The sequence below is a fragment of the Eretmochelys imbricata genome, chromosome 4 (assembly GCF_965152235.1).
Source record: "Eretmochelys imbricata isolate rEreImb1 chromosome 4, rEreImb1.hap1, whole genome shotgun sequence".
In the NCBI taxonomy this organism is placed as follows: Eukaryota; Metazoa; Chordata; order Testudines; family Cheloniidae; genus Eretmochelys; species Eretmochelys imbricata.
In genome coordinates this window covers 100538899-100554569 of record NC_135575.1, presented here as the reverse complement: position 1 = coordinate 100554569, position 15671 = coordinate 100538899, and the positions used below count along the sequence as shown (strand labels likewise).

The window sequence follows — 15671 nt, the reverse complement described above, 5'->3', positions numbered from 1 at the left end:
AATCCAGCCCTTTGTTTTCTGGGGAACTCCCAGAAAGCTTTTTGATAGTTAGACTTTTAATATACATATAGTAATCAATTTTAGACTTCTGTAGATATGTCATACTGCTAGTTATGCAAATAAAACTTTGTGTGGGACTGTTGATGCAGAAGCATATCATTATATACAGATATTTATTTTTCTGTTAGGTTCTATTATTAGGTATTTTTTGAAATTATATTTTTCCCCTTGCGTTTTTTCTGTCAAGTTAGTCTTTAATTTCTTTTCTCTTATTCTGTAGTATGAATTCTTGAAGTGTCTTTCACACTCTTCTTAGATATGTTTTTACTCCAAACTATTATCAATTTCTTTCAATTACTGTAACTGTCCGCTTCCATTAAAAATATTTGAGGGTCCTGTCATCCCCAGCACAATAGTCTCGTGCACAGAATACTTGGGATACATGAGCTGCATGCTCAGTCTTCCAGCAGGGCATGGGGTTCCGCCCCTCCACTGCTGCCTAGAAGGAATAGGGGCATTCTGCTTCCAAAACCTCTGAGTTCCTAGGGTTTGCAGAAGTATTGGACGATCAACATGGAGGCTTTTTCTTTCTCTACCCCATCCTATTCTTCCCTCCAAAACCTCCCCTCTGCTCCTCAGCAGAAGGAACTGGAGGAGCCACATAGCTAGGGTGTTTCCCAGCAGCTGCTTTCATAGAGACCAAATGCCTATAACCTCCCCATTAGAGGGTGACAGTTGTATTGTCACCTACCCTCTTCCTGGGGCTGAACCTTCCTTCAGATGCATTTGCTCCCTGTGCCCCTGGGAATGAATCAAGAAGTGTGTGCAGGAGTCAGTAAACCTGTCACTGAGACACATCTACTACTGGTTTGGAGGGTGTACGCCAGGTTTGTGGGTGTCCACAGGTGGATAAACCATGTATAGCACTCTGCACATGGCACAAAGAAATTTTGAAGGTGCCTAAAGCACACTCTCTTTTTCACAGAAAGTGCTAGAGGATCTTTAATATCCATTAAGAGAAGACAAAACTTCAGTTTGAAAGGTCTTGTTCAAAAAATCTGTACACAGTAGACTCCATGAATCTTAATTTTTCTGCAGTGGAAGAAAGTAAGGTTGAGGCAACCCTACTTGCTAGGAATGAAAACTGGTTTTTAGAACCTGAGGTTTAGATCACTAAGCCATTCTCTGTTGTATATCTAATGTAAATCCAAAAGGAGTTAATATTTGGTTCACATATATTGTTGATAAAAGGAGACAAAAATTGGGAAAATGTATTGTTTTGTCTTTGTGATATTTCACAGGACTTTGCTTGAGGATAACCCAAGTGGAATCATTCTTAGTACTGATGATTACTTTTACAAAAACGGACAATATCAATATGATGCAAATTGCTTAGGAGAAGCACATGAGTGGAACAGGAAACGAGGTAAGAACTGTATAGGGGATTAGCTCAACTGCTTTGCGGATTGCTTAAAACTATTATAAAAGCAGGCTTTCCTGTAGTTGTACCACGGGATGAGCTTTAATCCCCTTTTAGAGGTATACATTTTAAATAATATTGACAAAAATAGGATCCTAGACTCCAGAATGGCCTATCTAATGTGCTGTTTGCTAACAAATGTCCAATTCAGCACTGAAGGATTATTTTCTCCTGGAATTATATCAGGGTATATATGTTGCATTAGGTTCTACTTATTGAGTGGTAATCTGTGCTAGCTCTCAGGAGGATTCCTTCCAAGATTAAGATCAATAATCATTATTTGCACTCAGATGCTATCCATGACAGTGGATGTGTTACACATATGGCATCTATCCAGATCTTTTCCCTGCCTTTGAACTAATGTTCCTTATAGAGCACTACATTGACAAAAATTAGGAAACAACCAAAAATAGAGGAAACCAGTAAACAGCGATTTTCACCAACAAAAGATTTTTTTCTGTTTCTCCTGCTGAAACTCTTCACTAAGCAATTATTTTCAAGCTTTTATGTGCTAAATTTTAAATATGATATTTTTGCAGGCGTGTTCTAAACCTATTAAAAAAATGGGTTTATAGGAAAAGTACACACTTAACAGCAACTCTGGTTGTGCAGGCTACTTTAATACTGCCTTCTGTTGTTTTTTTTTAAAGCAACTGATAAACATTTTGTTATTGTGTGTAAAAACTACACAATTTTTTTTTATTTTTCATATTTTATACAGTTTACAGAGTGGACTTTTCTTAAGACTGTTATAAGGCCAAGAATTTTGTATGCAACAAAGAAGTCCACTTGAAGGTGATCATGTAGTTTTTAGTATAATTTACTGATTAGTCATATTGGTGTATTATATATCTGCATTTCCATTTCTTTATTATCATACTTATATTATTTCAATGTGTGCAATACAACGTAATTGCAGGTTTTTATATTTGGAGGGTGGTGAATTTAAATAAAATATGTGCTTGAGTGGCAGAGAAATCAGACTCCAAAAATAGTTATTTTGGCAACTGGTTAAACATGGTGTCTTTTAAAAGATTAAAATTAACATTAGATGTCGATTTTTATTATCAAGAAATTAACCACACCTCGCTCTTCTATATGCGTTTGTGTTTCAGCTAAAGAAGCCTTTGAAAAGAGAATCTCTCCTATAATAATAGACAACACAAACGTACAGGCATGGGAGATGAAGCCTTATGTTGCTTTGGTTAGTATGATGATTTGAGCAATGTGCAAAGAGATTGGTAACTGACCTGAGAACATTTTAAAGAGCGGTTATGGGGCTCAGTCCAGCTTCTGTTTGAGTTCAACAGGAGTTGGATCAAGCACACAATTAAAAAAAAGTGTAAAAACGGTACCATGTCATTAAATATTCTGCTTTGTGTAGGTCTGAGTGTTTTATCTGCTTATTTTACTGACAAATTCAAGTGTTTTGTACCCCAGAGCAAATACACATTTTGAAGAGTAAGCTGGATTCTGTTCTTCCTTATGCATAATCAATAACACTGTTAGCTAGTTTTTCTTACTGCTCAGATTAGCTGAGTACCAACAATGGGGTTGGTGATGCTCTACAGAAAGCCAAGAATACAGTCCCTGCCTCATCCTAATTTTGACATCCAGTGTAATTCAGTGACACAAGCACCAAATGATAGATGGAGGCCTAACTTTCTTTTATTTGCTGGACTACTGTTGATAAGTTTCACATAAGAAGTGTGTCTTAAATACTGATTTGAAGATCAAATTGTCCTGTAGTGTTATATTTTATTTAGCTGAAATATTTGAAAATAAATATACTCTACAACTGGAAATCCCACTAAAGTGTTTAAGTAGCAATATTACAGGGTTTTATTAGGATACAGGTGAGCCTATTTGTAAAGCTTTTCATATCTTCTATAAGCAGTTATGAAATACTGTTAGCTCAGTTGAAGGCAGGCTAGATGAATCAATTTGTATTGAGTATATGACTCATATTTAGTTAGTCAAAATAATGCTGCTGTAATGTTTGTTAGTGATACATTTTTTTTGTAATATTGTCTTTTCTTCATCTTCTGATCATTTCGCTCCCAATTCTGTGAGGCCCTTAGTGCGAGTAATGCCTATTGGAATACATCCTCGGCTGGTATAAGTTGTCATAGCTCCATTGTGGAGCTTTGACAACAGATGTCATCTGAAGATCTGTTCCATTGACTTCAGTGCAAGTTGAGGAATCTCGGCCCTTTGAAGCAATGGTATCTTAAGGCTTGTCTGCACTTAAAATGCTACAGCTGCAGCCACACCACTGTAGCGCTTCAGTGTAGACACCACCTATCCTGATGGGAGGGATACTCCCACTGGTGTGGGTAATCCACCTTCCTGAGAGGCATCACTAGATTCACGGAAGAATTCTTCTGTTGACCTAGTGCTGTTTACATGGAGACTTAGGTTGGCTTAACTACACTGGTTAGAGCTGTGGATGTTTCCTGAGCAGTGTAATTATGCTGACCTAATTTGCTAGTGTAGACCGGGCCTTAGGAATGGCAGAAATTCACAGTACTCTTCTGGTCCTTCTATATTTGGAGCCCAATTCTGAATGCTTAGGTCAATAATTTCAAACCGGTATGCATTTTTAGGCTTTTAACAAAAAGTGGTCTTTTTTTTTTTTTAAAGGGTGCTATGCATGTGGAACACGCTGTGACGGGTTGGGTCACAGAAACTCCCTCAAGACTGTCACTAGATGTGCTGGGATACCACTGAGAACAAACCCCCCTGCCAGAAGAGGCTTCCCTCCACTCCTGTCTTGCTGAGTTAGACACTTCAGTCAGCTTCAGCACAGACCCAGAGGTTGGGCCACACCTCTTTGCAGTTCACTGAAATTGAGATCCACTCAGCTCAGGGGCTTCTTAGTTAACAGGGACTTTCCCAGCACCCAGTATTCAGTCTTTCTGGGAGCCTAAACCCCAAATAAATCCGTTTTACTCTGTATAAAGCTTATACAGGGTAAACTCATAAATTGTCTGCCCTCTCTAACACTGATAGAGAGATATGCACAGCTGTTTGCTCCTCCGGGTATTAATTACTTACTCTGGATTAGTTAATAAGCAAAAGTGATTTTATTAAGTATAAAAACTAGGATTTAAGTGGTTCCAAGTAATGACAGACGGAACAAAGTAAGTCACCAAGCAAAATAAAACAAAACACGCAAGTCTAAGCGTAATACAGTAGGACACTGAATACAAGTAAATCTCACCTTCAGAGATGTTCCAGTGAGCTTCTTTCACAGACTAGACTCCTTCCTAGTCTGGGCCCAATCCTTTTCAGACCAATGTTGTGGCTTATGGCGTGGGCCCAGCAATCACTCACACCCCTGTAGTTACAATCCTTTGTTCCAGTTTCTTTCTGGAATCTCTTTGGGGTGGAGAGGTTATCTCTTGAGCCATTTGAAGATCAAATGGAGAGGCTTCCAGGGCCTTTTATATTCTCTCTCGGGGGTGGAAACCCCTTCGTTTTTCTGTTCAAAATCACAGCTAGAAGATGGAGTTTGTAGCCACCTGGGCAAGTCACATGTCCATAAATGATTCAGCTTTTTGAAGGCTGATGCCATTGTTAACATGTTAGTTTGAATGTTCCCAGGAAAGCTCAAATCTGGATTGGCGTCTCCCGAAGTCCATTGTCCGTTAAGTGTTTCTTGATTGGGCACTTACTCAGAATAGTCCTTTCTCAAGAAGCTGACCAAGTGCTTCACTGAAGCTACTTAGAATCAAACACATTGAGATACAAGTACATAGCCAATATTCATAACTTCCAATACAAAAATGATACACACATACAGACAGCATAATCATAACTAGCAAATTACAACCTTTCCATAGATACCTTACTTGACCTCCTTTGTACAAGATTTGATTCAACTATAGGACCTTGGTTGCAACAGTGATCTATATGGTCACAGTTCATGTCAATAACATCACACATGCATTTTACTTCTTAGATTTTATTTAATTTTTAAAGTAACTTAACTTACTGAACCATTTTACAGGATCCAGTACTAGAGCTGGTCAGGAATTTTCAAACCAAACATTTTCTGGGGAGGTTTCTCAGATCCAGGATAGATATTCTGATTAAAACTTTCTTATTTTCCATTGTCCATTCATCACTATGTTTGGTAAGATACTTTATATTTAAAAGGTACTTTCAAATCCTTATATTAAGGAAGCTCACTTATGCTTGTTAAAAAGAATACCAAGGACTGGAAATGGTCTCTTTGTTTGGATCTCCCACTTGTGATATGGCATTGAAGCCTAGTTTTAAAAGTCGTCCATGTCAGTATTGCGAACAAACCAAACCAAACCCTCAAATTAGAACTAATTGTCAACTTTGTTGGCAGCCTCAGCCAAGAGTCTGAGAGTTGAATTGGGATGAGGATTGATCTACTTTCTTACCCCAAGAGGTTTTCATCCTAGTCTGGGTTTAGGCACATCAGTGGGAAAGTGTTAGAATCTTCTGCTGCCACTTCCTGTATTATAACTGGTTTTGTTGATAAATAGAGGACTTAACTCAGCAGTACTGTCAGGTTGGTACTTTTCAGCACAGTAAATTAACTTAAAAAATAAAAATAGGTCTCCTCGGGATTTAATGCCCTTGTAGATATGAAAGCACTTCTTTGCTCAAAAGATATTAACACAGGATTGAAGTGGTTAGTAAAAAATATTCTACCTTAGCTGCATAGAATCATAGAAATGTTGAGCTGGAAGGGACCTTTAGAGGTCATCAAGTCCAGCCCTCAGCATGTGTGATGGACAGGTGAAAGGTGGGACTTGTTCAATATTTAGATTATTTTTATGAATGGGGTCTAATTTTATACCCGGTCATAGCTACAGTGTTAATTGTGGAAGGTTTTAAAAAGGTACTTTTGAGTGCCATCAGTTCATGGCTATCTTCTTGGTAGTGTTGCATACTTCATGAAAGTATAAGGAAAATACTTTAAGTTCTGTTTCCAGGAAAGTGCTTTGGTGTGTCTCCAGGACAATAGGAATGGTCCTGAAGATAGGAATGGGGGACAATCGTCTCCTAAGTGATTTCTCTTGGCTAGATTTAAAGCAGATTTGTTTTTGCCTTGAGAAGATACCACATAGTATTCTAGAAGGAGAAAGAGCTCCATGCTTGCAGCTAACGGAAATAAGAAAAGGTTGAAAAAAGGGAAAGAAATGGTTCTTAAAATAGTGAGATTTTTCAGAATGTTGCTTGGACAAAACTAAATTAGCTCTGTCACGTAGAGACTGTGGTTGAGATGTGAGATACATTTCATTAATTTTAAAGGAAGATATGTATCTAAGTAACCTAGACTGCTTTGAAAAATCCCTATCTGTGTAACCATAAATGAAGGCTGATACATGGTTAGTGTATTTTTGGAGTGTTTAACTTGTTTTGTAAAATGGGAACCTGATATGTGTCTGTCTTGTACATTGTGTGCTCTTTCATGGAAATATGACATCACTGATGTATTTTGTATTTATTTTTATTCAGTCTCAGCAGTACAAATACAAAGTTATGTTCCGAGAGCCTGATACTTGGTGGAAGTTTAAACCAAAAGAGCTTGAAAGGTAAAAATATTGTAGAAGATATTGAAGTAAGCTGCTTCATCTTTCATTTATCCTCTTTAAAATAACTTTTTTTTACCTTGACAATGGCCATTGAGGCTCCAAAACATCAGTAAGCCCCTTGTTAACAATTAAATAAACACCTGATTAACTTTTTATTTTAACTGTTCTGCTTACAACTTTATTATGTCTGTGTCGGGTTTGAGAAATTCCTTTAATCATTTTGTTTATTTTTGTATCCAGTTTCAAAATAAATTAGCTTGCAGCCAGAAAGGCATCTTTGTCATTTATATGACACTTTAAATCTTCAAAAAGAAAAGGAGTACTTGTGGCACCTTAGAGACTAACACATTTATTTGAGCATAAGCTTTCGTGAGCTGGAAGTGAGCTGTAGCTCACGAAAGCTTATGCTCAAATAAATTGGTTAGTCTCTAAGGTGCCACAAGTACTCCTTGTCTTTTTGTGAATACAGACTAGCATGGCTGCTACTCTGAAACCTTTAAATCTTCAGAAAGCTGTGCAAATGTATATTCATCCCTAAAATATCTCTTGGAAATCCAGGCACAATGATAGATCCAGTAGGACCCCTGGAAAGCATCCAGGGTTTGTCTCATCATATTGGGTCTGTCCTTGCATTGAGGTGATCTATTCCGCTGTTGGCTGTCCTGATTCCAAGTGTCCCTCCTACCTTATGCACTAGAGTAGCAGTCACTTCTTCATGTGAGCAGAACAAGCTCCTGGAGACAAGCTCTGTTGAACCACCAGTGGAAGCTTGGTTACAACTTTTCCTAGGCATTACCATCTGGGTTGAACACATAGCTAATGCAGCTCTCAGATGGTGGGTGCTTATGGGGATCCTTCTGGAACAGCTGTGAGTTGATTTCCTTCCATGGAGTGGTGGGTACCACCATTTCTTGCTGCTAGGACTTACTTGGGGTTTTCTCCCCTCCCCTCAACCCCTTTTCCCCTCTGCTTGCCACACTGGCCAGGATTTACATACCCTAGCTCAGGCCACTGCCAAGCAAATTGTTTTCTGAGACGTAACAAAGTCAGTGCAAAATCCTACTCAGAGGGATAAGATACACTGACAAATGGCTAGAAGCGGGGAGATCAGAGTAGGCAAATATGTTTTCTTCCCACTCTGAGAAGTTCTCAACTGAGTATAGCTTACAGGAAAAGGACTGAGTGCCAGAATCTCCTTTATGCAGTTTGTCTCCCTGCCTGCCTAACAGAAGGTGAAACACCCAGCATCTGGTTTACAACATCCCAGAGAGCAGTTTAAGAAAAAAATATTTTAGCCTAATTCTTAGGTTTAATATTAAGCAAAACTAGAAATATAACAGCATAAAGAGAAATGATTCCATCTTTCAATCTACTTTGTTTGAGTATTAAAATCTGGAATGTTACTTTTTTTTATCTTTTAATCTCTAGGCGAAACATTCATGGTGTATCTAAAGAAAAGATCAAAAGAATGTTGGAGCGATATGAACGTTGCCTTACTGTTAACTCAATCTTGAATTCTACTGTCCCAGACAAATCAGAAAATGCTGATTGGAATGAAGATCTTTGTCAGGGGGAAGGTTACGGGTAAGACGTACTTGCTCTATATGCCTAAATAAAAAACTTTGTTACACAATTCCAATCTTAACTTTTTTTTTTAACAGTGAAGGCTGGCTAACTCCTCATAACCCAGAACTGTTCAAACCCCCAACCCAAAAAAACCCCAGTTTAATAAAAATTTAGTGTTTTTTTATATTTACAAGGTTAAGAATTTTATACGTGAACAGTTAAGGGAATCAGCTGTTTCTCCATTTCTATATGATATACTATTAGTCCACTAGATTATTGCTGTCCACCAACCTTAACTTTTTCCTCTTGTTTTCTTCTGTACTGGAAATATACTACTGGGTGTACAGTATAGATTTTTATATACTAACTATTAAATGTGTACTAAAGTTTTTAAAAGGAGTATAGTCCTATATATATGTAAATACCCTAGGTCTGCATTTTGTACTTATAGAGTGGGGTGTTGGTGGAGTAAATGATTTTTATGGCTAGGATTGGAGTGATTGATCTGTTTGTTATTATGGAATATATTTATTATATTGAGGGTTATATGAGTATATGTATACTGAGAGTATATTCCCAACCATATTTTGTAAGCAGTTAGCATCTGTGGCCTTCTGTAGTGGATAATGTAGAATGTGTTTATAGTATCTTGGAAATGGATCCCTTAAATAGAATAATAGAACTGTAGTGTTGGAAGGGTCTTTGACAAGTCATCTACTCCAGCCCCCTATGCTGAGGTAGGACAAAGTAAACATAGACCATCCCTGACAGGTGTTTGTCCAACCTCTTCTTAAAAACCTCTAGTGATGGGGAATCCACAACCTCCCTTGGAGGCCTATTGCAGATCTTAACTACCCTTCTAGTGAGAAAGTTTTCCCTAATATTTAACCTGAATCTACCTTGCTGCAGATTAAGCCTATTACTTCTTGTCCCTCCTTCAGTGGGCATAGAGAACAATTGATCATTGTTCTCTTTGTAACAGACTGTAACACATTGGAAGACTGTTATCCGGTCACCTTCAGTCATCTTTTGTCAAGAATAAACATGCCCAGTTTTTTTTAACCTTTCCTCATAAATCAGGTTTTCTAAACTTTTTATCGCTTTTGTTGTTGTCTTCTGGACTCTCTCTAATTTGTCCACATCTTTCCTTAAAGTGTGGGGCCCAGAATTGGACATAGTACTCAGCTATGGCCTCATGAGTGCCGAATAGAGCAGGACAATTACCTCCTGTGTCTTACGTACGACACTCCTGTTAATACACCCCAAAATGATATTAGCCTTTTTTGAAACTGCATTACATCATTGACTCATATTCAGTTTATAATCCTTTATAACCCCCAGATCCTTTTTAGCAGTACTACTGCCTAGGCAGTTATTCCCCAATTTATAGTTTTGCATTTGATTTTTCCTCCTTAAGTGTACTACTTTGTACTTATCTTTATTGAATTACATCTTGTTGAATTCAGAACAATTCTTAATTTTGTCAAGGTCATTTTGAATCATAGTTCTGTCCTCCAAAGTACTTGTATCCCCTCCCAGCTTGGTATCATCAGCTAATTTTATAAGCATATCCTCTACTCTGTCATCCAAATCATTAATGAAATGTGGAATAGTACTAGACCCAGGACTGACCTTTGCAGGATCCCACTACGTATGTCCTCCCGTTTTAACAACAAACTGTTGTGACGAGGTTGGGCCAGATGGCTACAGGAGAGTGATAGAAGACAGATATATTAGCCCCAGATTAAGCAGGTACCTTTTCTCTGAGTAAGGGTGGTTCCAGAACAATTAGGAATTTGCTGGAACCAGTTAAGGCAGGCAGGCTAATTAGGACACCTGGAGCCAATTAAGAAGCTGCTAGAATCCATTAAGACAGGCAGGCTAATCAGGGTACCTGATTTAAAATGGACCTCACTTCAGTGAGTGAGGGGCGTGCAAGGAGCTGAGAGTTAGAGGGCATGCTGCTGGAGAACTAAGGCGTACAAATGCTATCTGGCATCAGGAGGAAGGTCCTGTGGTGAGGATACAGAAGGTGTTGGGAGGAGGTCATGGGGTAGTAGCCCAGGGAGTTGTAGCTGTCACACAGGTGTTACACGAAACACTGTGGACAGCTGTGATCCACAGGGCCCTGGGCTGGAACCTGAAGTAGAGGGTGGGCCCGGGTTCCTCCTATCCCCCCAACTCCCTACTGGATACAGGAGGAGTTGACCTGGACTGTGGGTCCCACCAGTGGGGAAGGTCCCTGGCCAGTCCCCCGACCCACTAGGGTGGATCAGCAGAGACTGTGGGGATTGTTCTCCTTCCTTTTCCCCATGCTGGCCAGTGATGAGGTTAGCTGAGTGAATGGCAGGTTTGAGCCACTAGCAAAAGTGGCCAAACTGAGGGCTGCCGTGAATCTCTGAGGTGAGCAAAACATCCAGTAAGCGCAGGACCCACCAAAGCAGAGGAGGAACTTTGTCACAGTATCTACTCTTTGAGACAGGCTTTCACCGAATTATGCATCCACCTTATAGTAATTCCATCTAGACCGCATTTCTCTAGTTTGCTTATGAGCAGGGATCCTAGAAATCCGTTTGCCATGGAAAAATTCAGAATTTGCATTTTTATACAGAATCTTTATTTTTTCACAAAATGTAAAAACTAAAATCATATACAATAGAACTCTGTTTATCCGAGCCTCCACTATCTGTCTCTCTGTATTAACTAAACTAGGATTTGACAGCCTGAGCCCCAGGCAGTGAGAGCCCTGTCTGTCAACCCTGCCGCTCTCTGGATTATCCGAATTTTTGATTATCCAATCTTTAGCCTGTTCTTTCCCTGTTTTGACTTGCATTCCTTTCACCTTGTTAACATTAATTGTGTTGAGTGATAATAAACGGGATTTCATTTTAATCTAGTTATTTATTATTTTGACTTTTTGCGTACATTTCTGTACAAATTAGGGGGTACTGTTAAAGTCGGGTGGGCTGTGAAAATTAAATGGAATTACAATGGATTTTAAAACATCATATGGCAATGGGGACCTGGCTAAAACCCTTACCTGTTAATTTCTAGAGTTTTTATTGAACATCTGAGTTTGGGAAAGCTATGAAACTCATGATATTTGAACATAGTCACCATATCTGTTGCAAAGGTGGGAATATTATCCAGGCTAGTGCTCCTGTTGGAAACTGCAGGTTGGGGTAGAGGGAGATAGACTAATGGAAAGAGAAAAATGTAATCCCTATTTGGAATCAAGGAGGGGCCCTTATCAAGTAAAAATCTGTGCTGTTTTTTTTTTATTCGTGGGGAGTGTTCAGATTTGAGCTAGTTCTTTTTAACCTGTTTTCCTCTCCCTAGATTTCATGGGTTGGGAGCATGTGAACATTTTATATATCTCTCAGGTCAATGATTGTATAGTATCCAAAACTAAAATATGGGATCCTGGTTTAAAGAGCTTATGAGCTTTAATTTAAATTTATTTAGTACCCAATCCAGAATAGAGGTTTGTAGGGAAGTGGGGTTAGCTTGTTAGTTTTTTTTTTTCTTTTAAGTTTTCTTTAAATGTCTTCTGTTTAATTATTTGTCTTACAGGCAAAAAGAGGTACATGCTTACGTGAAAGAAGAGAGACTTTTTGCTTCAGCTTTGAAGCTTCCTGAATTAGCTAAAGAGGAGAAACATGCATCTGCTATATCTTCAGCACTAGAAAATAATAATTTAGGTGATAAATATTTTCGAAAAGAAGAGGAGGAAATTGAAAATAATTTAAGAGAACACGTTTCTGAGAATAGCATTATTCAAGGTGGTGTGGATATTAGTTTATCAGATTATGAAGAAAAGGAAGTGCCTTTGGGGGAAAAAGCTGTAAAGAGAGAAGAAATACATAGAATTACTGAAACAGAAACTAGTAAAACTGATGAGGTGAAATCTGAAGAAACCACACACTTGCATATCTGTTCTTGTGAACATATTCAAGAACATAGTGACAAGATTGTGGAAGTTCAAACTGAAAAAGATCAGTACAATGAAATTGCAGTAGAACCAGTATTAACACGTGAAAGGAACATTATGAAACAAAATGATTCATCTTTGGATGTATCAGTGAGGCCAGAATTATTAAACTTTCTGGGTGACTGGCCTGTAGAACAAACAATCGGGCAGAGAACCAAAAGAACTAGAAGAATAGACAAATCTTCTATGAAGAGTGATAAAGAGGATAAAGCAACCAGCCAGCATCTTCTTGATTCACACAAGGCACAAGTGGACCTGGCAGATATTCAGCAGGAAGTACTACCTGGTGAAAAAAGACAGGGGGAAGAAAATTTAGCCTCTGACTCTTTTTGTGTTCTTGGTGCAGATACAGTTACCCCAGAATTGCAAATGGTGGGAGACTGGCCTGCTATGAGCTCTTTACGGCAGAGGCAACATAGATCAAGGAGAATATCAAAGAGAAGCCTAAGTGAATCTGATGAAGCTGGAAATAATAAATGTGATATACACAAAAATGTTCTTGACACAGTGGATGTGCTTCATGGAACATCTGTGAGCACTGAAGAGCTACAGGAGACAGAGAAATCAAATTTTCAAGAACCTGAAAGAGTAGCTAGTGAAAGTATCAGTGAGAAAAAGCCCAAACAAAATAAAAGAACACGGAAGCATCATAAATTAGCCCTCACATTTACCAACAGCAGTGTGGCCCTCTCCAAACCAGAAGAACAGTTGTCTACACTTAATTTGCTGGAAGAGAAACCTAAAAAACACATATGTAAACAACCAAGCAGGTATTCACAGACTGAGCCACAGGATTTCGCGCTCTTATGGAGATTAGAAAAGAAAATTATTACTTCTGAGAATATTATTTCCGAGAATACCAAAGTATTACATGGCAGATTAGAAGCGTTCAGACCAAAAGACATGGATGCTGCTTCAAGTTCTCAAGAAAAAATCCCCTATAGAGTTATGTATGATAAAAGCACGTATGTAGAAGAAAGTGAACTTATCAGTATTGATGAATCTGAAAATCTGAATGTTCTTTGTAAGCTGTTTGGGTCCTTTTCATTTGATGCATTGAAGGATTTATATGAAAGATGTAACAAGGACATTGTCTGGGCCACAGGCCTGCTATTGGATTCTGATGAAAAGTTGTGTAAAGGCGAAGACATTGAATGCTTGCAGGAGGCAGGAACTGAGCTAGGTACCCCAGACCTTGAATTCAAGGCAAATACAAACTATAGAGAGAATCTTAAAAATTCTGAACAAACCAGCCAAATAATTATGACTGATGATATCACTCAACTTTCAGAAAACAATTTATCAGTGTGTTATGCAGAGAGTGAAACTACAGACATACTTGAGACAGATGCTAAAATATCTGACTCACTAACAAGACTTCCACCGAGTGCTTCCATAAAACTCAAAAATACCAATGATATTGCTCCCAGAACTCAGGCACAAGATACAGGAACAGATATCATTGAGCAATCTGTTTCAGACACACAGAAAATAAACTCAAAGGTGATGAGCCTTGTTAATGAAACAGAAGAAAAACCAGTAGTGTCTCAGTTTGATGTGGACTTATGTCTACCTGTGACTTTCCCTAAGGAGTTTAACACTGCTCCAATCATTTTGAAACCCAAATTAAATAAGGAGATAGACAATAAACTTTCAGAAACATATCAAGAGAGTTCCAAAGTAAATAATATGATTCTTCCGTTACTGCAAATGGATCAAGCACCTTTGAAGAGCTATGCAAGTGATGAAGAAGAACTGGAAACCTGTAAAGAAACTCAGGGGAATCCTATGATATCAATTGGAGGTGATAGGGAAGAAAGCAAACCTTCTAATATGGATGAAGATAGAACCAAGTTATTGAACCCTAGTTCATTATCCTCAGGATCCATAAATATAAATTGCCTAGAATTGGCATTACCTCCTGAACTAGCCCTTCAGCTGAAAGAAATATTTGGGCCAGTTGGCATTGACTCAGGTAAGGACATGAAAAATTATTAATACAAATACATATGTAATGTAGTTCTTTTTTTTAAAACTATTTTAATTTATTTATTTATGCTTACTTTTGAATTCCTCATGATATTGTGGTGCTATTCAAAGGCTCTTGTTCATTTAAAAACTGAACTGAACCAGAACATTACATAAAATATAGCAGCAAAGATAGCTATCATTCCTTTTAAATTTTTTGTCTCTGCCCACATATATATTTGAAGAGTATCACAAGAAAATATTTCCACTTGTCTGGCTTGGAGCAGAACCTACTTTCTGTTTCCCCAGGATGGAGAGGTAGATAATGATGAGGAAAAATTTTGATTGGTTGGGAAAAGGAAGAGAGAGAGAGAACCTTTGACAGGACAAGTAAATGGGGAAGGGAGATGCCAAATTAGAAATGAAAGAAAGTTAGAGAGAGAGAAAATAATATAAAACATTTTTTTAAGTGAAAAATTAGTCTGAGACAAAACGTGCATTGAAAACACCTGAAGATGCATCAAGATCTAGAATTAAAAGGGGAGAGATCAAGAGAAAATGGAAAGAAAGAAAGAAAAAACAAAGTAATCATCAAACACACAAAGTCCACTGGGGACTGTTGTGCCGGCCAGAGTGACCATGGTTGGTGGTATCACATCAGGCGTTGTTTAGTGAAGTTCTCAGATCTGGCTCAATCCTGCAAATCACAAATCTCTAGGGTGGTCTCGCAAGTAGGGTCAGAGCCTTCATCCCGTCGTGGGATCATGGAGAGTTTGAGAACATGTATATATCCTGGCAACATGGCTGAAGAGCATGCAGCACCACTTTTGAATGTAATCGGGGGTTGAAGAAAAGTCAGATCTTTATGAGACTCTGACATTTGGCACAATATCAAACCATTTTTTATGCTCAGGATTTGGTGCTGACTGTGCAAATGGAATGCCTCTAGCCACTCCAGGTCTGCCTGTAAGAGGGTCCAGGTTTCTGACCCGGATAGCAATACGGTAGTACACAGGTTTGATTGATCTTGAACTTGGTTTGAAAAAACAAAACAAGGTTTAGTAATCTTTGAAATGATTTTTCATAAAGT

General features: G+C 38.4%; 1 protein-coding gene across 6 annotated transcripts in view; it reads left to right on the top strand.

Annotated features, from left to right (window-relative positions):
* The window catches only part of N4BP2 (NEDD4 binding protein 2), a 75473-nt gene that overhangs the window by 36932 nt on the left and 22870 nt on the right, over positions 1–15671 (top strand). For all 6 annotated transcript variants that reach the window (XM_077815726.1, XM_077815728.1, XM_077815724.1 and 3 more), the window contains 5 exons: positions 1302–1426; positions 2596–2684; positions 6980–7056; positions 8485–8640; positions 12196–14588. In XM_077815726.1, coding sequence (XP_077671852.1) covers positions 1302–1426; positions 2596–2684; positions 6980–7056; positions 8485–8640; positions 12196–14588 — 2840 coding nt within the window. The remainder of the gene's footprint in view (positions 1–1301; positions 1427–2595; positions 2685–6979; positions 7057–8484; positions 8641–12195; positions 14589–15671) is intronic.